Source organism: Dermacentor variabilis, chromosome 11 (assembly GCF_050947875.1).
Source record: "Dermacentor variabilis isolate Ectoservices chromosome 11, ASM5094787v1, whole genome shotgun sequence".
NCBI classification, from domain to species: Eukaryota; Metazoa; Arthropoda; class Arachnida; order Ixodida; family Ixodidae; genus Dermacentor; species Dermacentor variabilis.
This window is the reverse complement of record NC_134578.1, coordinates 14,787,261-14,811,047: the sequence shown is the minus strand read 5'-3', so window position 1 is coordinate 14,811,047 and position 23,787 is coordinate 14,787,261. Positions and strand designations below refer to the sequence as shown.

Below are 23,787 nucleotides of genomic sequence, written 5' to 3'. Positions count from 1 at the left end.
AAAGCATACCCAACACGAGCGTTTTTGCATTCTGCTCCTATCGGAATGTGACCGCCACAGCTGGCATTGGACCCGTGATGGCCTCAAGCGCAGGAGCACAATGTCATAGCTACTGGGCTACTTCAGGCGGGTAATCTCTCCCTTTCATGAACTTTCCTCCACCTTGTGGATTTCCACAGAACTGATTAGCCAAACGCAAACCGGTAAGCAGGATCCTGCAACATTCAACTAAAGGGCTAAATTCTGGCCGGCAATCCAGAGCTGTGCTTCACAGAGCAGCTCACAACATACGCTATTTTCTGTAATGTAAGCATTCCCAACCCTCCTCGTAAATGACACATATAAAGCTTGTGTGTGAACGTAAGCACCCATTTCTTGCTGAACATAGGCTGTTGCAATTCAAGCCGATGTTCCAGCAAAGCACTAGCCTTTCAGGTGCACTGTGGCCACTGTCTACAGACATGCTACACATATTTGTAGGCAAATGGGCACAGTGCAGACAATAAGAGCAACACAATGTTCAAACAACTCTTGTTCTGCACCCACCCTAGAAAATTTAAGCCAGTAGCCTCTGTTAGATTTATTCTTATCTGCCCAGAGTGTCATGGCAGCACCACTGTGCCACTTATTTACTTAATAAGGCACTGATTAATTTTGGCCACTGCAAATTCACATTTGCTTTCACATTTCTTGCATCTTCAGAATCGTGAAAAGCATACAGCTTCACAATGGATAAAGAATGCTGAATCCTTCAACGAGTTTTGTCAAGTGTACAGATCAAGCCTACAAAATGTGCACTCCATGCGAGAACTCTAATGCACAGGAACGTCAGGTGTGACAACATGAATTACTTTATGACCAGCAAACTTGTAAAGAACTTAACTAGCCACTTTAAAAATATGCCCGATGTAAAACATTGTGAAAAACAAAGAAAGAAGTAAACCAACTACACGATGACATACTGATACCAACAGTAAGGACCCAGCTGCCTACCTACCAACTCGTTGTACCAAGAAACTTTACACAGATTATTGAAAATTGCAGCAGAGGTCCAATCAGGAGTGTTTTAAAAAAAACCATTAGTTTGTCAATAATTTTGCGTTTGATGCACTATCTCATACCACTGTGAACACATTGGATTACACCTCAAATGCACATCCTCCTGCTAGGAACAGCAAAGTGAAGCACTATAACAGAGTTTCTAAAGAGTAAAATTACGCTGTCCATGATTTCCACTAGCTCTATGATGCCTGCTGGCTTTCCTGCTGGCCTTGCTCTGCTCGGAAGCTCCAAAAAAGGATGCAAACCCTCACCCTCCAAAGCTCTCTAAGCACCCCAAGCATGACAAAGCCAGGACCAGAGCACTGCACTCATTTTGACAAAGGCTGCGCTTTCACAGCTCTCACCTTGAGCAGGGCGAAGGCCACGCTCTGCCTGGAGTGGTCGTACACGTCGCGTTCGACATACGTAAGCAGCACCAGGAGCTGCTGTTTGCTTAGCCGGCACAGAGAGGGGTCCCGCACCAGCGTCGTCATCACCTGCACAACACAGAAATAAACTACCACTGCTATTTTTGCTTACCTACACAGTCAATGACCAATTTTTCGGACATGGCTGATAATTCGAATGCTTTCACAGCACTGTCATGCACACTATAGAGCCAGTGTATAGGGACGTCGGAAATTTCTAAAGCTGAAACCCTTCTTAGTCCAATTTTACGAACTTTTTGCCGTAACCGCAGGTCCGAGACAGCATTAATTGATTGAAGCCACCACTACTGGAATTTTGATTATCTCACAGCCTCGAAAAAAGCCCTCTCGCACACTGATCTGCTGGCAGCTGTAGTAGTCGTATTGCGCAGCTACTTCAACATTTGCTTACAAGCTTCCTGCTGTTTGGTGCCGCCTTTTTCATTTAAAGGATTTGCCACTGTCAGCAATGGCGTCGACTACCCCTTCGTCATCCTCACTGGCGTCATCGAAGCACGGGAAGCATGGCAAGAGTTGTTGCATAATGCCGGCTCCCAAAAGTCAGCTTCGCCGCAATACAGCGGTGTTACGCGGTCAAGCGCACACAATGTATTGCAATGAAACATACCAAAAGTGCAAAGGGGCCACTGTCAAGAAACATAAGATACGTTCCTGAATTCACAGCGCACACCCACAGTCTCCTGTCAAAAGTATGAGCACTGACACAACTAAAAGTGCACTGGCAGACTTTTAAGGATATTTTGGATGTGACTGCAGTGATTTGAGCCCTTCAGGACAGTTAAAGGCACACATTCATGTTTTTTTTTTTCAGACTGCCTGATTCTGCAGACATTTTCTTGGTCACTAGGGAGTTGACTCCCTAGTGACCAAGAAAATGTCTGCAGAATCAGGCAGTCAATCAGACACTCCCTAGTGACCACTGAGGACTAATATGACATGAACAAAGCAATGTCTTATTACTCCTCAGCCTTCCGACTGTGGGCTGGTCTACTGAAAGTCTAGCTAATGATGATCGCGCTTACCACCTGTCAAATGCTATGCGAACGACTCTTACAGACAGACCAAGCAGTCTGCACGCACCCAACCTTCTTAAGAAGATGCCCCATTTCATTCCTTTCATCACTTTCCGCACTTCCATGAAAAAAAAAAAGCTACAACCAAACTTGCCTCTTGTTTATTATTTGTAGGCTTCATAATGGTTGTGGCCAACAACAACAACATAAAGGGCGCCTTTCAATTCTTCTCGTCTGCACTCGTGGGCACGCAACAAATCACGAGTGGCAACGATAGTGGCCACATTTACACTGATACATTAGAAGTGTACCCATTCATACACCGACGTTTGTAACGCAGCTAAAATATTCGCCCACTCTTAGCGGAAACGTCCCGTATTAGGATAGCAGTGAAGACAAATGCCGCAGTTTCCGCAGCATGCCCGCCATGTGTTTGTATGTCATTGGCAGCTAAGCGCACCCATAGGTTTCTGTCCCCTCAAAGTGAACATGGCTGCACTGTTGCCGCAAACTTGCCGATATTAACGATATTATTCATTACTAATACAGAAGAAACTGTTTCACTCCGCGTAATGTACTCACGAGAAGAAAAATAATTGCGTTCGGCTTGCTCCGCCAGCCACCATTCTTGTTTTGGCGTCCCGCACTGACAGTGGCAGCTGCCTGCTTGTCATCCCGCAGCAAATGCGGGATGAAAGAAGAAAATGTTTCTTTTGGTGGGAAATTTAACCCGCGTAATGATCGCACCCCTGAATTTGCATCAATTTTTTTTACAAGAAAGTGCGATCATTGTGTGAGTAAATGTGGTAGTTTCCCAGTCTCCGGAACGTCTCTTCAACCATTCGAAGGAGGTCGTCATCAAACACAAGGTTCAGTGAACACAGTAGGCTGCAGCGACTGCTCAATTCGAAAGAACTGGGTGACAGGTGGTCTACTCGGTTCTTGCACCACATGCAACAGCTCCTCAGCAACCAGAATCAGGCCAGCACCAGCAGCCTACTGCGCAAGTTATTCCTGCAACGCCTTCTGCAAAGCATATTTACAGTGCTGGGAATAGCACCTGATGTGTCAATCGACAAACTTGGTGAACTCCCCAAAAGAGTAACCAACTGCTCTACTCCGTCTAGTTTTATAGTAATGGTGAGAACAGCTGTTTGTTATCCAAAAACTATTTATGCTATGTCCAATTTGACTCACTTCTGGCACTATTTGATTGGTATTCAATTTGGTGTTAAAAATTACTATTTGCACTCCCCTAACAATGATACGCTGGGCTGGTTTCTACGTCGTTCCAACTCAGTTCGTAGTGATGTGGAGCCCTCTCGAGACTGGAGCCACAGAAAGGCTGCTCAAGCTGAATGTTCAGCTACTCCCACAGCAATCAGAGAAGCCACACGACTGAAATTCTCTCAGACAAAGTTGCACTCCAAGCATGAAGGTTATGAGAGCACCCTCTGAGAGAACCAGGCAAATGTATTCCGAGTGCTCAATTTCAACCAGCTGAATGCAAAATGAGCACTCCGGAGTTGAATGTGCAATCGTTAATCTACATATGATGCCCCTTCCCTCGTAACATCCACACTCATCTAGGAACACTCCCCGTTTTCCAGTGTGCTACGGCACTCCTCATGAAATGGCCGGGCCTCTACCTTGAAGGCGAGGACGAGGAGCTCGAAGTTCGGTCCCTGCTTCATGCCGGCGCCCGAGTACTTGTGCAGCAGCACAAACAGCGACTGGCTCAGCTTGCGCATGTGCTGTCGCAGGCTGGGCAGGGGCATCCTCAGGAGGGGTCCAAAGCATCGCAGCGATATTGTCACCACCTACATCAAAATCAAGGAGGAGCATAAGCATTGCATACCTGCCAACCGGTCAACTTTAATATTCGTACATATCCCCCGGGCATGACACCAAAATGGGGAAGGGGGAAAAGCACTCTCTTTTTTATTTTTTCAAGCTTCTTATGGCCTGAATATTTTTGCCACAAGGAAAACATTACAATTGCAGTTACAAACACTAGCATGCGAGGTAAGACCACCCAAAGTTACTCGCAAATCATTTGCTATTCCAGCTCGTTTAATTTGCAAGACTCGTTTCATCTTTCCCGTGCCAAAAATTCCGACCAAAAATGGCCAGATTATTGTTAGACGTCACCTGCCAACATGCATTACTCCTCCATCAGAATGAACTCACTCCTGCTTATGCTGCCCCATGGATTGTGTGCTGCAATCTACGAGAAGCACCACAAAGCACTGAGATGAAACCAACTCATCCATTGCTAGGAAATGAAAAGTACCATCAACAAGCTGAGCTCATTCATGGCAGTTTCTTTTTTCTTTTCTTCTATAGATGCATGGATGAACCCCACCCGTCCCTCACATGGAAAAAGTTAATTAAAGAAATCTGAAATGGGTATCTAGCACAAAACACCGTCTTTATATTCACATGTTCTCGCACTGCACAAAAACAGACTTGGCAGGAGAACCAATTCGCATCTTTAGGCAATCTCTAATATAGTCAGCATTGTGAAGATGCTGAATTCAACTCACGCATCTGAATGAATGCAGCTGCATGAGTTTCTTGGAGTGTTCACCCTCATTGGAAGCATTATGTACAAAACATCGTTTTACAAGTCGCGAATGAAGATACGCTGTTGCATTTCTGTCGGGTGATCACATACGACGTCAAAATATGGATTTATCTTGCTTAAGCGTCCCGTTTGGATTTAAGAATTAGATTCAGTATGTCACGAAATTGCAACAAGCTTTAAAGTTTGCCTTGAGCACAAGCCTTTTGTGGGATACATATGCACTTTATTAACACTGAGACGCACCTTACAAGCAGTGATTTAGAAATGGGGAAAGTGACACTGTTTTCCCAGTTATCTTTTGCTGTTGGGAATTCCACCCATTTCAGGAACTTGCCCAAATAAACTTGCTTCCTCTATAATGCCCTTTCACCAACAAAAGATTTCCTATGGTATGGTTGCAAACCGACAGGCGAGACTTATTTCGTGAACAGAAATTTTTTAAAAGATAACATTGTAAAACTGTAGGTAAGCCTGAATTCGTTAACTCACAGGAAATACAGGAAAGTTCGTGTAATACATGTAAGCACAGGCTTTCTTTGTCTTGCCGTAAGGAGCAATGGTTCAATAAAGAAGGTTCATGTTTCTGTGGTCATGCAATGAAGGGTGACAGCAACCATGAAGGCAGTACAGTCGGACCTCAATGTAACAAATTATCAGATATATAACAAAGTAAATCTAAATTTGCTTTCTCAGCAATCTCAGCACGTAATGAATCCATGCTTATAACGAATATCTAATACAGCGAAGGTATTCTCATGCCAAATGCAACTTTGTTATAAAAAACTATGGTTGTAATACCTCGGTGCCAGACTCGTAAATTTAGGAAACGGTTTCAGCGCTGGCACGCAGGACCATGCTACAAAATCTACTTGCCGTGCCAAATGCATGAACTATGGCGAACAATCTGACCTAGTCGCAAACCTTGTACTTTACAGAACCTCATCATCTCCTCTATCCTTTTAGTTATCCTCTCTCCCTCTCCTGTTAAAAGGCAATAACCCCACCGTTCTGCTGCATGGGCCAGACAATTGCCATGTCACCAGCAGCAATTTCCTTTCATGCTATTACTCACATGCTTAACCTAGTTCGACATGGCTTAAAAGGGCTGTCTACACTCAGAACATGTCTTTGGATTGTGGCGAAAATGAGAAGATTGTGTGGCGCACAATGACACTAACTAGCGAGCACGTATATCTCCTAAATAAGGAATTACATTTTTAAATAGACCCTGAAAGTATTGCAAAAAATTATATGCGGTGTAGCACAATGGTGAAACATTGTCTTAGTCATTCAGTGGCAACAATGCTAATTACCAATTAGCATTGATGACACGAAATTTCTGAAAATAGTACCGATGTTCGTTTTTCTCGACGTCGGATATTTCCTGCAAAGCATCACGATTCCCACAGGAACCACTGCACCAGAAAGGGTTAACTAAGTAAACATGTACTACTACCTTCAGAACTATAGCTTTTCATCCACCTTTATTATCACTTATCTTATTCCTGCATTTCAATTAAAACATAACTATTACCTTCCACTATGCTTTCTCTGGCTTCAGTGTCTTTTACTTCGTATGGTCATCACTATATTTCAAAAGGAAGAAACCGAGCCTCTCAGATCCCATTATTTCTCTTGCTAAAACGAGGCAGAGAAGTTTGAAGTGATCAAAGGTGGGCAAACCAGTAACGTCGCTTGAGCAAACATTTCGACAAGAGTACCCATTTTCGTAGTGCACTACAATTACCAATAAGGCACAACAAGCTGCTGATACAGTCCTTGCACCTGTCAAGAATAGAGCATGGAGCCTACTTGAAGCAGTATCTCACATTTAAAAAGAAAGAGAGAAGTGTGGGCACGTCTCACCTTCACGTAGCTTGAGTCCAAGAAACTGGATATCAAGCTAACATATGGGTCCAGCATTTCCAGCTGTTTCCGGTCAGTCACTCCTGACTGTTCCTTCTTCAAAAGAGCATGCAAGATCTGGAAGGCAAACAAACAAACCAGCGATTTACCTGCCAACCTGCAAACATTTTGAAGGACGCATATGCACTTCAGTAACAATTCTTCAACTTCACATGCAGCACAAAACCAGCTGCAAACTGTCACTGGCAGAAAAACTGACAAGACTGACAAAGCAATACGGTGTCTTTTGATCGCAAGGACTTCTCCAGCGACTCTGCTGTTGCCGATTTCACCTGCTTCAGGAACTTGTCTGAATAAACTTACTCAAAGCAAGTTCCCTCAGTGTCCTTGCACCATTAGAAGACTTCCAAAGGGATGGCTGGAAACTGACAAGTGACACTCCAGTCGGGTGTTGCTTGCAGCACTAAATATCCATCCAAATTCATCCTTATTGTGAAAACGTGACGGAATCTCCAACACCATCAGTGCTATCGCGTGGAACTTTGGCAACGAATGTACACATGCCCACAAAATATTGTGGGGCGCGCGAGCGCGTGGCGAAACGACCCTCCTCGCCTTCTAGCGGCACACCCCTGGTGTCGAGGTGATCGTCTGCATGCATGCGCGTCCCTCCGAGACTGCAAGCGTGCATGTTTCTGCGCTTCCTCCGTGCACGCCGGCGATATCCGAATGTAGCCGCGAGGTGCCCCTGTTGCAATATGCGCTGTGGCGGCTTCGATGAGTAAAACTATGTGAAGCACGAGCTTGCATGCGCCGCTGCGGCCGCGGTTTGTCGAGTCACGAGCGCTGATGCATAGGGCCCCAATGGCGAACGCAACAAGTAATTTTTTTTTCTGCATTGCACCTTTTTGTGGCCAATACTTGTTGTTTGTTTCTTTTTACGAATGGGGTGTTCTCCCGCAGAAGAGCGTGGCAGAAAATGCACTCTACAGAAGGAGACAGGAAAGACGAAAATGAACTCTTGATATCCGTTGCATAAACGAAGTTTTGCCTGTCGAAGCCGCCACAGCACCAATCGCAAGAGAGGCACCTCGCAGCTATGTTAGGATATTGCCGGCGTACATGGAGGAAGCGCGGAAACATGCACGCTTGCAGCCTCGGAGGGAACCGCATGCGTGCAGGCATTGGTCTCGACCCCAGGGGTGCGCCACTTGAAGGGGAGGAGGGCCATTTCGCCACACGCTCGTGCTCCCCATAATATTTTGCGGGCAAGAGTACACTTCCAGTACTTCCTACTCGTGCCTACTGCAAATCACACCTTCATTCATTTAAATGTGAAACGAAAGTTAGCAAGTTTATGAGCATGCTTCGGAAAACTTGACGCAACATTTGCAAAAGCATCGAACAAGCCCAAATTCATAAACTCAATAAAAAATTTGGGAGGGCTGGCAGGTATGCAGCGAGGGACCACCAACTCGATAAAAACACCAAGTTAATTTAATTGGTGACTGAAGACTTGAACCAACCTAACTGGGCAACTGTGACACAATGTTTTCTGTCATCATTGCCACACTCGCCTCATATGCACAAAACTAATGCAATGCAAGGCTTGATTCAAGCCTGGGAGTTCAAGATGGTGAAGAAGTAGAGATTCTGTGCCAAATCCACATCTTGCAGACTTTATGCACAGCAAACATTGCAACATTAATGAGCGTACAAAAACTATGCATGTGGTACAGTTCAGCACAAAAGTTTTGGGACGTAACATTCGTGGAAAAAAAAAACAAATAAAGCATTTCGATCTGTGGCAGTTTTCACAACCTAAACAGTGATTCACTAAATCCTACGCACTGTGCCTTAACAGAGCAGAGATCCACAATTCTTCGTGGAATCCATGTCCCATAAACTCTTGTAGCCAATTGTACATTCCCCAGAAATACTTTTCTTGTCTTTGGCCTGCTTAAATTCTTTCAGTGATTGTTTTAATAAAAGATTTAATCTTGAATGTACTTTCAGCTAATGGAGACAGAATTTAAGATCTCTATTTTTTTCCTTTATTCAACCACACACATGGTGTGTCCGTGCATGCACGACACAGAGGGAAAGGGTGACATAAAATGTGAGCACCGTTAGAAAAGTAATTACTTCCTGCATGATGTGGAATTACATTCATATTTACGAGTATTTTTGTTACTATGCCTTGGTCACTATGACGTTGGGGGGAAAAAAACATGATACAGGCTCATGAAAATTTCCTAGCCCCTTTTACATTTTATTATACATTTGCAGCTGGGCTGCAACACAAACAAAACCAGGAAAGACAAAACGCAAGGACATTCACACAGAAATGAATACACTCATGCTGATACTTTTGAGCGAATTGGAATTATGTCAGCCCCATACACGAAACCAGCTGTGTACAGTCCAGCAACGACTTCTTTCGAAAAACAAACAAAGAACACGTAATATTTGTGCGCCCACATCTGCCAGCACTTGACACTAGGCATGTCTGTTCTACCACTGTGGACATGCAGTTGCACATTCTGCGCTGTCTGACTACGTCTCAGTGAAGAACAGGTGGCGTTTGCAAGTAATTACGCGCATGGGGGGGGGAGTCTGCATTTTATGACGAGCGTTTTATTATTATTATTATTATTATTATTATTATTATTATTATTATTATTCATCGCTCAGGGTAACCGATATCAGCGCAACAGCTTCGGAATCGGTGACGAAAGGGTATGGTAAGAGATTACCGTTACAAAAATCTGCGTACGGTCTCTTTTTTTTTTTTTTCGCTTTTGGAACATTAAGACACGGGCTGCAGACGGACTCGTAAAGCTCATTACGTCGCTCACACGGGTCACTTTCGATCGCAATCGAGTCCGATCGAAATCAAATACGTCGATCGCGACTGGCTCCCCCTTCCGCAGCGTTTGCGCAAGCTGGAGCCCAGTCGAGAAATTCGATCCCGAGCCGGCTCAATCGTCACCTAAAGTGCGCCGTGTGACCTGGCTGTATTACTCGTGCAATGTACCCATTTATTCTGGGACGTGGTGTAAGAAACATTATGACCATTTCAAACGCCGCTGAAGCAAGCGCGTTCGTGAGAGCATGCCAGGCTTGGCTTGGCTCGGCTCCAGAGCGAACCCAGACAATCGCGTTCCAAGAGTCGCCATCCGCCTCTTCGTATTGAAAGCGCAGCTGGGAGCAAGCGGTGCACCCGTGAACTTCGGCGTTGTTTACGATATCTGCGGCGAAACCGGCGGCACAGCCCACGTGAACGACGCAAACGCCACCACAAGACGCGCGAATTTCGGGCAGTTTCCAGCGCCCGGCACGGCGAAACCCACGTGGTTCACTCGGTCGCGGAACTTCCAAGCACGCGAAAGACTTAAAATTTATAATCGGTCTCATTGATTGCGTTCCGCAATTATGCCTCCGCAACGGAAAACCCGCCCGCGACCCTTCCTGGAGGTACGTTAAAACACGAACTAGAACACGAACGCGAGACAGGCTTGAGACAGCAAAGACGCAAGGATTATATACGCGATTTCGAAAGCTTACAAACGCGCGACAAAAGACGCGGCGACAACACGAAACACGTGCACACACAGGACCAGCGTTGGTACCGTGCGTACTACGCGTTCCTTGTTTGTCGGCCGTCTTGTCGCGCTGTTTGAAGTCGAAGCACAGGTCGCACCAACCTGCAAGCAGAAGCACTCCCACAGGCCGCGTCTCACATACCTTGAGGCCGAATTCGACCATAACGTGGCCGTTGGCGGTCCTGCTGGTACGCACGGGCATACCGCTGCGAGCCGGTTCCTGCGGTACCAGGTACACGTCCGACTTCTCCTCGAGCAACCGCGGCTCCGGCACGGGCTCGCGGGGCCTGCAAAACGACGTCGAAGGCGTCGCGCCGTCTTCAGCAGAGCTCATCGTAACAAAGCAAGGCGTCGCGGCCCCCAACTATACAAACTCGTGAAACTCTCTCGACGCGACCTGCAGAAAAAGTCGTTCGCTAACTTCTTTCTGCAAATCACCCAGGCGTCGAGCGGCCAACGCCGAACACGCGCGCGCAGCCGACACATACACTGCACTACAAAAAAGAAGAAAAAAAGTGAGCGTGGTTAATTCACCAGCAGCGACGGCAGCACGGACGCGCGCGCGGCGTTCATGTTTCGAGTCCAGATTTCGACGACAGCCAATCGTCGCGACATCTGTGGAGATCGCGCAAAGCGCCCGTGACGCTGCAGCTGCCAGACACCTGTCGCGCAAGCGAACGCCGAAACCCCGTCCGCGTCTCGCTCACGGGCGGCGCGTGCGTCTGTTGGCGGCCGACGCGACTTGACTTTTTGCAAGTGCAGCAGCTGCGTTCAGAGAGCGACTCCGCTCGCCCCGTAAACTCAGCGGTCTGCATTGCGTTTTGGTCCAACGTTCGCTGGCTAGCAAGCAGTTCTTGAGACAGAAAGAAAACAGAGAGAGAGAGGTAGCTACGAGGAAATGCGACCTCCATGACTTCGTCACAAGCGCTTTGCTAGCGTGCGCAAATTAAACACGGTTATTTGCGATTATCACTAAATGTGCACCGTCACACGAGCCTGGATTTTAAAAAAAAGAAATGTGACAACACAAAAAAGGAAGGAAACGGACTGCTCTTTATCGATCGCGTTGACATGACGGGCCGAATCATACGTTCGCGATTGCCGATGGCGGAGTAGCTCGTCGTTTGCAGTTACACACCTCTACGGTTACACCTTGCGAGCGCCGTGATTCGGGCAGCACATTAGTACACTCTTCACTCTTAAAACGGCTGCACCCTTTGGGGTGTATATTTGTCCCACAACAATAATCGTCGTCTGCCCTGCTCGCGTTGCCTTTCTTGAAAACTCGTCGCTCGCTACTTTACTGGCGAGAAAGCTGTGTCACACTGATGACGCGCATGCCGTTCGTGACTGGTAAGTACCGGGCTCGCAGCGTTAAAGAAAGGAAATACGAGCAAGAGAGATGGCGATTATACACTCTTAAAACGGTTGCACCCTTTGGGGTGTAAATTTGTCCCACAACGATAAGCGTCATCTGCCTTGCTTGCGTTTCCTTTCCTGAAAACTCGGCGCTCGCTACTTTCCTGTCGAGAATGCTGCGTCACACTGATAACGCGGCGCCGTTCGTGACTGGGAAGTACCGGGCTCGCCGCGTTAGAGAAAGGAAACGCGGGCAAGACGGATGACGATTATCATTGTGGGACAAGATAAACCCCAAAGGGTGTACATTTTTCTAAGAGCGTATAGTTGTGGGACATGATAAGCCCCAAAGGGTGTAACTTTTTCTAAGAGTGTTAGACGAAGGTACACACTTTGGGGTGCATACCTGCCACACAACGATAATCGTCATCTGCCTTGCTTGCGTTTCCTTTCTTGAAAACGCCGCGCCCGCTAATTTCCTGTCGGCAATATTATGTCGTGCTGATAAAGCACATGCCGCTCGTTACGGGAAAGTACCGCGGGCTCGCCGCGTTAAAGAAAGGAAATGCGGACAAGACAGATGACGATTATCGTTGTGGCAAAAGGGTGTAATTTTGCTTAAGAGTGTAGGATGTGCTAAAATGAGCAGTTTTTTCGCGTTCCACGCAAGAACAGCGAAATCAGGGTTGGACAAACGCTGGGTTCGCTCGAAAGAAATTAAAATCTGGGGTTTTAAGAGCAAAAGGCAGGATCAGATTATGAGGCACGCGGGAGAGGGGGCGCTTCGGGTTACACTCTTAGAAAAATTTACACCCTTTGGGGCGTATCTTGTCCCACAACAATAATTGTCATCTGTCTTGCCCGCGTTTCCTTTCTTTAACGCTGCGAGCCCGGTACTTCCCAGTCACGAACGGCATGCGCGTTATCAGTGTGACGCAGCATTCTCGACAGGAAAGTAGCCAGAGCCGAGTTTTCAAGAAAGGAAACGCCAACAAGGCAGATGACGATTATTGTTGTGGGACAAATACACACCCCAAAGGGCGCAACCGTCTTAAGAGTAAGTTTGCCCATTTGATTGGGATTATTTATGGCGTCCACCCAACGCACGGTATATACGGACGTTTTCGCATTCCGCCCGTATCAGAATGCGGCGGGTATCGAACCCTCGAGCTCGGGCAACGCGCCCCAGCCACTGGGATACCGCAGCAGGTAATGGGTTTGTTCGTTTGCCATGTGCTGGCACGCTGAGCGTCGAACCATGTCGAACAGTGCTCGCGAAGCAAAGGCGCGTCAGAGAAAGCTTCATTTTTGTAATGGGTTCGGTGTGCGCGTATATACATCCTGCCAACGTACACTCTAAAAAAGAGTTGCACCCTTTCGGGTGTATATTTGCCACACAACGATAACCGTCATCTGTCTTGTCCGCATTTCCTTCCTTTAAAGCGGCGAGCCCGGTACTTTCCTGTAACGAGCGGCATGCGCTTTACCAGCACGACATAGCATTCCCGACAGGAAAGTAGCGGGCGCAGCGTTTTCAAGAAAGGAAATGCGGGCAAGACAGAATACGATTGTTGTTGTGGCAAATATACACTCCAAAGGGTGCAAACTTTTCTTATAGAGTGTATACATCCTTTCAATGCGTCAAGCGACCATCCTCGCGCCGAACGGTAAACTGGACGTGATGATGATGATGATGATGATAGTTATCTAAAGATAGGAAAGACGCGTGATTCTGCAACAATTGGGCGAGTTGGCATACGTTTAATATTAGTTTTCGCTAAGGACGGAGGAGGAGACGCAGAAACCACAGGGCAGACGCGCTGAGTAGAGCAACTGCAGCGTTCTTATTAGACCGTCATTCGGCTTACGTCACGCGCTCAGAGGATCTCCCAGAGACGCGAGCGTCAGTGAGCGCGTTGGACGCACGCGCGCTGATCGTTCCCGCTGGGCGGCTGTGCGCAAATCTTGAGCGCGTACTCGTACTCGTCTGGGCGAGGCGTACCGCACAAACGCTCCGTTAAATACGTCTGTCGATCCGAACGACGCCTCTTATCGCGACAGCAATTGCACGGAAGGATCGAGGACGCGTTCGCGCAGTCGCCGTAAGTGCGTTTGGCTGCAAAAGCGACGAAGCCGAGTGGACGCAACGTCGCGCTGCGCTGCAGTCGGAGCCAGCAGGGCAGCGTTCTGCTGCCGTCGCGGATCTCGGAGCTGTGGCACGAGCGCCGCGGTCCGTACAATGGTCTAAGCTGAACGTGCGTCAAGGTCAATCGATCTGTTTGTTTGGGCACTGACGAAGGACAACGGTGCTTCTTCGGGCTCATACCGCGCGCCATCGAGATTCGACCCCTGCAACGCCGTTAGTACTGCTGCTCGTAACGCCAGCTTTCTGAGACACCTTCAGAGCCATGCTAAACCTTGTTAATTATCGCTTCCAATGCTTCGCCTTGGAAAATCAAAGCCACGAGAAGAGACAAGAAACATCGATGACTAGAAACTCAGTCATGTTTTTGCATTTGTCCTAGTAGTTCGCACTCTGCATTAACCATATGATTATGATGCTTGCGGTAGTGGGGAACTCCGGATTCATCGTGGTCTCCTTGGGGTCCTTTAACGTGCACCCAACGCACTGTAGATGGCCATTCTTGCATTTCACCAACTAAATGCCGTTGCCACAGGCGGGATTTGATTCAGTGCCTCCGTGGGCTCGGCAGCGCAATGCCATAACCACTAAGCCACCACGGCGAGTAGGTCACGAGTCTGATCCTGGCCATGGCAGCAGCCTTCAGATGGGGGAGAAATGCAAAAGCCCCCGTGTAATTAAGATTCAGGGGCACGTGAAAGAACCCCATGTGGTCAAAATTAATCCAGAGTCACTCACTATGGTGTGGTTCATCATTATATCGCAGTTTGGGTATGTTAAAACCCAAAATTCTTCTTAAAATTTCACCATCAAAGTAAGAGAAAGCCCAGCATAAGTAAGCAGTCGCTCATCCAACAGCCACTTCGTTGTGCAGGAAGGTTACCGACGGCTGTCTCACGCACATAGTCCCACTTTTGCAGTGAAGCTCTCTTTGCAAACCATCCTGGACTCTCCCGACTGTGGCTGCTGGGTGCTGCTACCGTCTGGCCGACTAGCTCACACTTGAAAGGAAAACTGGAATACGTGCTCGATGGTGTAATCGCACCTCGGTCCCCCATCGCATGCTCTATAACCATTAGGCCACAATCGCACGCACACTTCTATTGCGCTGACGCCAGCTAGACCTTTGAGATGATCGCCGCACATGTCGCATTACATAGCAAGGGTGCGCAAGAGGTCATGCGTGCAGGTCAGTTTCCTTTACGTCAGAGACGCAGGAATGAAATGAGCGAATTTATAGCGTTTTATTACCCACTTCACGAAAGTTTTGGTTCGCTTTGGTTCGCTTCACGTAGATTCAAAGATGTGTGTTGGATCTGCTTAATTTTTTTTTTCTTGATATTGTGGTCCTTTCTCAGGCACTTCTTCATCGTCTGAACATACTCATCATCACATCGGGTTCTTCATCTTCATTGTTTGTGGGGACTTATCTTGAGATTGATCTGTGCCTTGAGTGTGATCGGACCACCACATCTTCGAGGTGTATTAAAAGTTGTGTTAACTGCTACATCAAACAAGCTGGAATACATGTGTCATGTTCAGTTTTCTAGTTTTAATGGATCGATGCTATGAATGTCCCCTTTGAAACGGCGCAGTGGGTTGCACCACCAAGCTCCCATTTATTTGCCTATTATATTGCCTAATGTCCTACCTATGTTTAACACACACACAAAATTCCCAGCATTAAACTTTCTGAACAACTATTGGGAACTTTGTTTTTGTATGCCTCCATTGTTTGTGGTCTCCCTACTCTTCTGCCATCAAACGTCCAATCACCTTTTACTAATCTCTGTTGCCAACATGTTTACTCTCCCCTTGCTATCCTTGAAACTAAGGGCTTCAAGGAGGCCAGAGGAGCCTAAACCAACAGCTAGGTAGATATTTTCACATTCTAATAAAACATATTCCAACATTTCCATAGCTTTGCTGCATCAAGAACATGCTTCTTCCCTGGTTGGCATTTGCCAAATGGCCATCACCACCACATGGAGTGGGAGGAGTCGAACATATGCTCTACAGCAATGCGCAGTTGTAAACCAGGCATGCACAGTACGCTATCGGGGCTAATTTATCACGTTAACTCCTGAAAGCATTCCCGGAAAACTTCGATAAATTGTCCAAATTTCACATCTCCAAGGCTTTGCACAAGTAGCGTGTTCACAGAAAAAATAATTAACCTGTGCTCTATTCCTTGAATCAATGAAAACATTGAATAACAAACCTTGCGTTAGGGTAAAAAAATATTTTTCTCACAATGCATAAAAGCGTGAGCTGGGTGGTTAAATGTACACTAAAGCAAAAACATGCAATCAATTTGACTGAGAAAATATTCTTTGAAAACTGTATATTCACTGATTTTGCAATAATCCTTTCGATACTCAGAAGAAAAAAGGAAGGTCAAAGTTCTATGTAAATATCGCGCTGAAACCCAAACAAAGTCATGTGCGAAGCCGTGGATTTTAAAGTACTTTCTATATTTGGGCCGCGCTAGCCCAGTCACTTGCCATGCATTCATTTCTTGGCTGCTTTACAACACAATGTAGTCAATAATTACTAACAAATGGGGGTGTGCAAATATCAATTCTTTAATATGAATCGAATATGAATACTTCGCTTCAAATATTGAATCAAATAGCGCATACATATTGATATGCACATGCATTTATTAGCAAGTTGGGTTAATTTGTTATTTGGAACATTGCAATTACATTGTCAATGCTAAAGAACTAGACTAGTAAGCTCTTATACTAAACCACTTGTGTATTTGGCTCTTGTTAACTTGGAAAATTTAGTAACACCCACTACCTGTCCTCGCCAGCCTGTGCCTTATCATACCGCACAAAATGACCATAAAATCAGAGGCATTTGACCTTGTGCCAGTCGTCACTCATAGCACTTGATGTCAAGCAATAAGCTCAGAAACGCTGTCAACAAGCCGGCATCCCTTGTTACTGAAAGGCTGGCTTTCTTGCAAAGTTTCGTGGCTATGTGTGCTTTACAGGCAAAATATTGCTAGCAGCACAAAATCGCAAAATTCAGCACGAAAGTAACCCAATATTTTTAGGTTAGACAGAAACAAATGCTAAGAACCATGTTTGCGCCCACAAAGCTAGAAAGGCATTCCATTTGATTCGAATATTCGTATCCAATTTAATATTCGAACACTTTCAAATATCTATTTTTTGAATCGAATACAAATTTGGATATATGACATCAGATAACATGAGAACTTTTTGAATATTCACACAACCCTACCGACAAGCAATTGACTATTCCCCAGAAGTTATACTAACTCTACAGCCCCAGCTGACGCCATCAAAATCGGTGACATCACGGCGAGCTGACACGCTGTTACGTCATTGTGACCACACTAATATTTGTGACCACACGAATGCAAAACCAACCAACCATGAGGATGGTGTTCCGTTCATGAAGCAGTTCCGTTTAAGCAATTTCTGATCATCGAGACTCCACTATACTGCATATTTAGTAGCGAATGTTGGATACAATAAAGAAAACAAACGCACAGCACACCAAAGTGTGGAGCAATGACTCACTTCTCTACGAGGCTGGGAGCGTGCTGGCTGATGGTCTGATACGTGTAGATGAGCAGGTGATCCATCGGTACACCTTTGTTTGCAGAGAGGCCCATGACGATGTTGTGCAGGCAATCGTCACACTTCTTTACGGTCTTGTGGCTCGTTGTGGACAGCAGCACCTGTAGGAGCAACAACAGGCGAAAGCATGCTGGCAAAAGCACTGGAGACCAAAATGAGAAAAAAATGCATTGGATATCACAGGCTGATCTGACGCATTGCAGGAATTTGAGGTATGCAAAGCTTTCATGTCCACTCTGCCAGACAGCAACGGTGCATCAGCCAACCAGGTGCATGTGTTGGATCCACTCTCCTGCCATGGGCCTGATGACATCATCACTCGTGCCCATCTATCGGCTCCGTACCACTGCATCATCTAAAGACGTCATCGCTTGTGCCAACCAATCGGCACCACCCCGTCTCCTCAAACAAAGGCATCATACTGCTTGTGCCGACCAATCAGAGCGTCACCACAACCTCTCATTTCGCCTCTCGGTGCTGCCCCTCTTCACCGCTTGAAACAGCCTACCACAGCCCCACCACCGACCCCAGCACCTAAACCTTTTGGATACCACAAAGAAAGCCTCCCGTTAGAGGTAATCCAATCAAACTACCCACCACAGCCTAAAACCTTCATAAAGAAAGCTTAGCTTTAAAGATGCTGATTAAACCAGGCTGTGGTAAACATTTGCATGCAAGCACAGATAAGGGTATCATAAACACAATAAAGAAATCAAATTGACACTGGATGCTTCAGGACAAAAACTCGCACTTGTGAAAATATGCTACATAAAACGATGGCCAGGCAGGACCTACCTCGAAGAGCGCAGGAGTCAGCTGGCGCAGGCTGTCTCTGGATGCCACAGATGCGAGGATGTTGTAGATGGCAAAGCTCTTAGTGGCCTTGGCTTCCCTGACCTTGCTGCCGATCTGGGCCACTTCTTTTTCCTCGGCAATGTCTGAAAACAGCTCGGCCTGGCATACCTGCATCACGAAGAAAAAAGGTGCTGCTTGTTGATTTCAATGACTCCTTCCAGACTGTGAATGCATCACTGAAATTCAGACCCAAGACTGCAATCGAACTCTCGAAGAGATTCCCCCAGACGTATGCAAACATTGAACGACTGCATACCTTAGGCCTTGCTGGGGGGAGTTCATCCTGACTGGTGACGGGCGCTGGACCCCCTGCCCACCGGAAAGGCATCTATGACAGCTTGGTATTATACCTGCCAAGTAAAATAGGCCTAATCTAGGCATTTGACTGGAAGACCAATTGGGTTGCCTTGTATTAGTTTTTTTTTCTTTCTTTCTCTCTCTCCTTTTTTTTTTTAATGAAACATTTGTCTCTCTCATATGTTGGGCACCAAATGACCTTCTCCGATCAAGCCGTTTTTGTGTTTTTTCCAAAACCCTTCACCACTTTTAAAAGCCATCACTATATTTGCAGCAGTGGCAACAAGTTGCCACTTTAGCCCCTTCAAGCTTGGCCACCTGATTTCTTACACTGCTGTGACGCACAGCAAGTGCAGAATGTCTCCCACCCAAGACGGCTGTGGCCTTCAACACCTCCCATGGGGAGCAAGATATCGCACCAAAGATCTTGGAGGCTACATCGCAGTTGCTTGTACCAATGCATGCAGCATTTCACAAGCCACAGCATTAGCGTCAGGTTTCGGGTTTATTGAGCTTTCTGGTACAACTGTTGCATAAACATGCATTATTACGCAACAACGATTCTCGGGGAGTACCTCCCGTTACAAAATGTCAATGAAGCGTCACTAAATTTCTTAATACTATTCTTATGTGACAGGTTCCCAACCAAGGTGATAGTTTTTTTCTTTCTTTCTTTTTCTTTCAGTGTGTGTGCAAGTAATATCATGCACAAAGCACTCTTTCAGTTTTCACCTGCCACAGTAGATTAGTGGTGTTGCACTGCCGAGTTCAAGGTCACGGATTCAGACCCAGCCACAGCAACCACATTTCTCTGGAGGCAAAATGGGAAAATGCTCACGTACTTAGATTGGGATGCACCAAGGTGGTCAAAGTTGGCCCGGAGCCCTTCCCTACACAACATGCCTCATAACGAGATGGTTGTTTTGGCATGTAAAACCCCAGAATTTAGTTCATTTTATCCCAGCTCTCGCCCAATGCAGCATAAATGCCTGTTCATTGCAGAAGAGCAAGCCACTTGCCTCAATGATGTCTTCAAAGCAGGCATCCAAGTCTCCACTGACAAGTCCAGATGACATGGAGGAGAGCACGGCGTGCACCGTGTACGTCAGCACGTGGATCTGCGCAGAAGAGCACCGGACATTGGTATTCCCCACACACCACCTGTTGTGTCCAACCAGAGGCTTTGCATTCTGGCTAAGCAGCTGGCTTGTTTGTTCACCCCCTTTACGTGCCAGTTAACTTTGTTCACTGAAAATTTAATATAACCGCATTTCCTACATCTCCAGAATAATGACAAGCGTACAGATGTAATCATATCTGACATTCACAATTTGTAGAGTTTTCGCATGAAGTCCACCTTCCGTTACCTTGATGCAACACACTGAAGAATTGAAAATTCTTCATCTGTTTTACAGTTGTACACAGATGCAAATAAAAAGCAGTGTAACTAAATTTTCAATGGACACAATTATTTGGGTCAAAGTTTCAAACTGATTTGAAGAGTCTGTCTGGAACAGAATGACAACAGGGAAACCTGTACGATGACGACCGCGTGACTCGGCAACAGACCATGAAATGTTCATGCAACAAGAGTAACAATGCTCACCTGGTACCCTCTCTTCAGGACCCCACGCATTTGTGAAAACAGGTACTTGAGGTAAGGGGCGCCTAGCGACGACATTACTTTCACCAGCGTGCCCCGCGCCGCTTCCCGAACATCCCGAGAACGCGACTTCAGGAAGTCGCAGATCCTGAGGAAAATGCTGAAGACACAAAAAAGATAAATATGCACTCGCCATTTGAAATCTTCTTTCATGTTTGTTTTGCAATGTTAGCCAACGTACTGTGACAATGAGTGTATCTTGTTACCTGGGCGAAATTTGTTCTTTGTGCTGTCTCATGCGCTCCCTCAGAATGTAACACATGTATTAGTATTGTACCCATGGTCTGAAGTGTATAACCTTCTAAGAATGTGCAATCTTGTATTTTATATTGATTATCTGTCCTCCCTACTGTAATGCCCAATGGGCGAAGTAGGTATGTAAATAAATAAATAAATAAACTCAGCTACCAGGAGGTTTAGCAGAGCATGTCATTGACTGCGTGATCTAAAATGTCACGAAAACATGTCAGGCCATTTTGATAGACATGCGAATTTGACTGTCGGCATCTTAAGAGTCGTAGCAGCATAGCGATCTTGTAGAGGAAACAGCACCAGAAACGAGGACTGGGACACACACAATACAGGTGCTGACTAACAATTGGGGTGTGATCGGAGGTCGTTGTTCGAGACGCACATTGAGTTTGTGTTCAGTTACACCTCACGCGACTGGCTTAGGCTGCGCCGAGTCGTCAGCCGCAGCCGCACCCCACGGCTGACAACTCAGCACGGCCTAGGCCAATCACGCGAGGCGAAACTGAATGTGCGTTTCAAACAATGATCTCCGATTGCGCCCTTGGTGGCTTATTGGAGAAACGAAAATATAGAGCAGGCTTTTGTTGATTTGACCCCAGTTAATTTGATTTTTCGGTTAATTCAATTCCAAACTAAAGTCCTGGTCAGTGGCCATAATGCTTTCATGGGACCGAAATTTCACTATTTCGATCCTGAAATTAGCCTTAGACGAATAATTTTAACTTGGTTGCTCATCATGCATGCGCCCGACCCCAACTGCGGTCGCAGTGGTGACTCCAATTGCAGCAATGTCCTTTTGGTAGCACTTAGGATATTTGGTGGCACTTGGGCACTTGGCAAATGCATCCAACACACCAACTCAAACTTGCACCAAAGCCATAAAAAACTATCCATGAATTCATACTTGAACAATCATATACAGTCACAAATGGGGCTGATCTCAAATCTCATGCTAAATTAACAAGTGACAGTCGCAAAACATAAGCCTCAGGTACAGTAACAAAAGGGATGACTTTGCCAATTCCTCCGTCTAGGCTAAATCAACAAACAGTGTGCTAAAACCACAAATTGATGACCACGCAATCACAAATGGTCATGAAAAAGGGGAGATGACTTACCCTGGTAGATGCCTTTGCAGCATGCCATCAGGCAATGCTTGGAGAAGCTTGACCATGGCCACAGCTATGGGGATTCGCAGAATCTCGTGTTCCTCGGGGAGGTGGATCTTGACTGCCTTGTGCTCATCGTCTGCCCGGGCCTGAAATGAAGTTTTGGAGCATTTAACCACACATTGGGGCTTTTTGCACTTTCCGTGGTTAACGTGCAAATATGGTTTCACTAGCATGAAACAGCATTCATAACCCTTTATGGAGGAGTGTTGCCTACAGACAACACACCAGAAAAAGAAAAAAAGAATTTTGCTCTTGTTTTAGCTTTGAGTAGGGAGTGTCTGGCTAAATGTGTTTGGACAACACTGAATAAGTATCATTCGTTTTAATTATAGCAGGAACAGAGTATGAAAAAGAATGGTGTGCAGCTCACTTTCTTTTGAAAGCACGGTCATAGTAGAAAGAACAGGCGGCAGTGGTATCATGCTGGTAATGTGAAGAAGGTACAATGTACCCGCCGTAGTTGCGTGGTTGCTTAGCGGTTCTGGCGTCGCGCTGCTAAGCACGAGGTCGACGGATCAAATCCTGGCCGCGGTGGCTGCATTTCAATGGGGGCGAAATGCCAAAGTGCCTGTGTACTTGTGCATTGGGTGCACACTAAAGAACTCCAGGTCGCCGAAATTTATCTGGAGTCCCCTACCTCATGATCAGATGGTAGTTTTGGCATGTAAAACCCCAGAATTTAATTTTTCTTCAATGTGCATTGTACTGTCAACATCAACTAAAAGGCGAACAGCAGAGCACGGGCCCTAAGCATACATGAAAGCAAAGTGCATGCCGTCGCCCAGTCATCACTATTGACAGGTATGCACACCCAGTTCCGCTGCACTGTGCGATGATGCTCGCCCTATGCTGAAATATTTTTGCTTCCGTTTTCTTTCATTTTTGTTTCCTCACTTTCGAATAAATGAGAACCGAAAGGAAAACAACAATATCACAGTTTGGAGTGAGCTTCCTCTGGGCAAACAAGTACAGTTACAAGCAAATGCTGTCAAAGTTAATTACATCACAGGGAGATGGCACTGGAATATCAGGGTGGGATCACCACCAGCCTCACATTTTCCTGTACTTTCTGGCATGCCAAGCTTTTGCTGATAACAAGATTGGACTATTTGGTAATGCAGCAGTGTAATCTACCAGTATTGCTGAGCCCAACGTTGCTCTAAGGAAAGTCATGTGCGCCCGTCACATTTAATTTGTAAGAAACCTAACAAATGCCCCTCACTTGATCGTTGTGCAACTCAACCTGCAGAGGCAGATTAACAAGTGGAAATATTGATGTACCACCACACATAGGTTACAAAGCAGCAGAAGTGCAAGCTGTGGTTTTGTTTTTCACAATCATTGCCACCACATCTCTGGCAGGAGTCCACAGAGCTGACATGGTACAATTACTGCCAAAATGAGTTTGTGGCAGCACGTCGCAGGATTTGCCCTTTGTAGCAGCTTGTAGCAAATGTAGCAGTCCGTTCCACCGTTGTAAGAGCCATGCATGTCTAACCTTAATAGCACACAACGGTAGGCGGTGCAAAGACAAGGGCACAAAGGTTTACTTCCCCTTTCTAAAAGCTGCCAGGGCTATCTGAATATAATAAGCATTCAGCAACTGCTGGCTTTGTAATAAACTAGCGGGGGCATACCTTTTGGTTCAGGACTTTGTGAAGTCTTGGCAAGAGCCGGGTGGCTATGGCTGTGTGAATGGCCGTGGCTGCATCTTCGTTGAGGGCCTTGTCCTTGTTGTCAACCAATGTCTCTTCCACTTCCCCTGCACAGGACAAGAAAAAAAAAAAGAATGTCGAGCTCTTGTACATTAAGTCGAAGGTAGCACTGTTCGCATCTGTTCCTCAAAGCCACAATGAGAAAATCTTTTG

The 23,787-nt window shown here is 46.2% G+C and overlaps 1 protein-coding gene across 1 annotated transcript in view; it reads right to left on the bottom strand.

Moving 5' to 3' along the window:
* LOC142563109 (small subunit processome component 20 homolog) overlaps positions 1–23,787 on the bottom strand; it is an 83,054-nt gene that overhangs the window by 15,914 nt on the left and 43,353 nt on the right. The window contains exons 40-49 of the mRNA XM_075673636.1: positions 23,557–23,681; positions 21,866–22,005; positions 20,439–20,595; positions 19,852–19,950; positions 18,476–18,643; positions 17,621–17,781; positions 10,704–10,848; positions 6,957–7,073; positions 4,153–4,323; positions 1,407–1,538 (exon numbers count right to left, since the gene is read on the bottom strand). Of these exons, the coding sequence (XP_075529751.1) occupies positions 1,407–1,538; positions 4,153–4,323; positions 6,957–7,073; positions 10,704–10,848; positions 17,621–17,781; positions 18,476–18,643; positions 19,852–19,950; positions 20,439–20,595; positions 21,866–22,005; positions 23,557–23,681 (1,415 nt within the window). The remainder of the gene's footprint in view (positions 1–1,406; positions 1,539–4,152; positions 4,324–6,956; positions 7,074–10,703; positions 10,849–17,620; positions 17,782–18,475; positions 18,644–19,851; positions 19,951–20,438; positions 20,596–21,865; positions 22,006–23,556; positions 23,682–23,787) is intronic.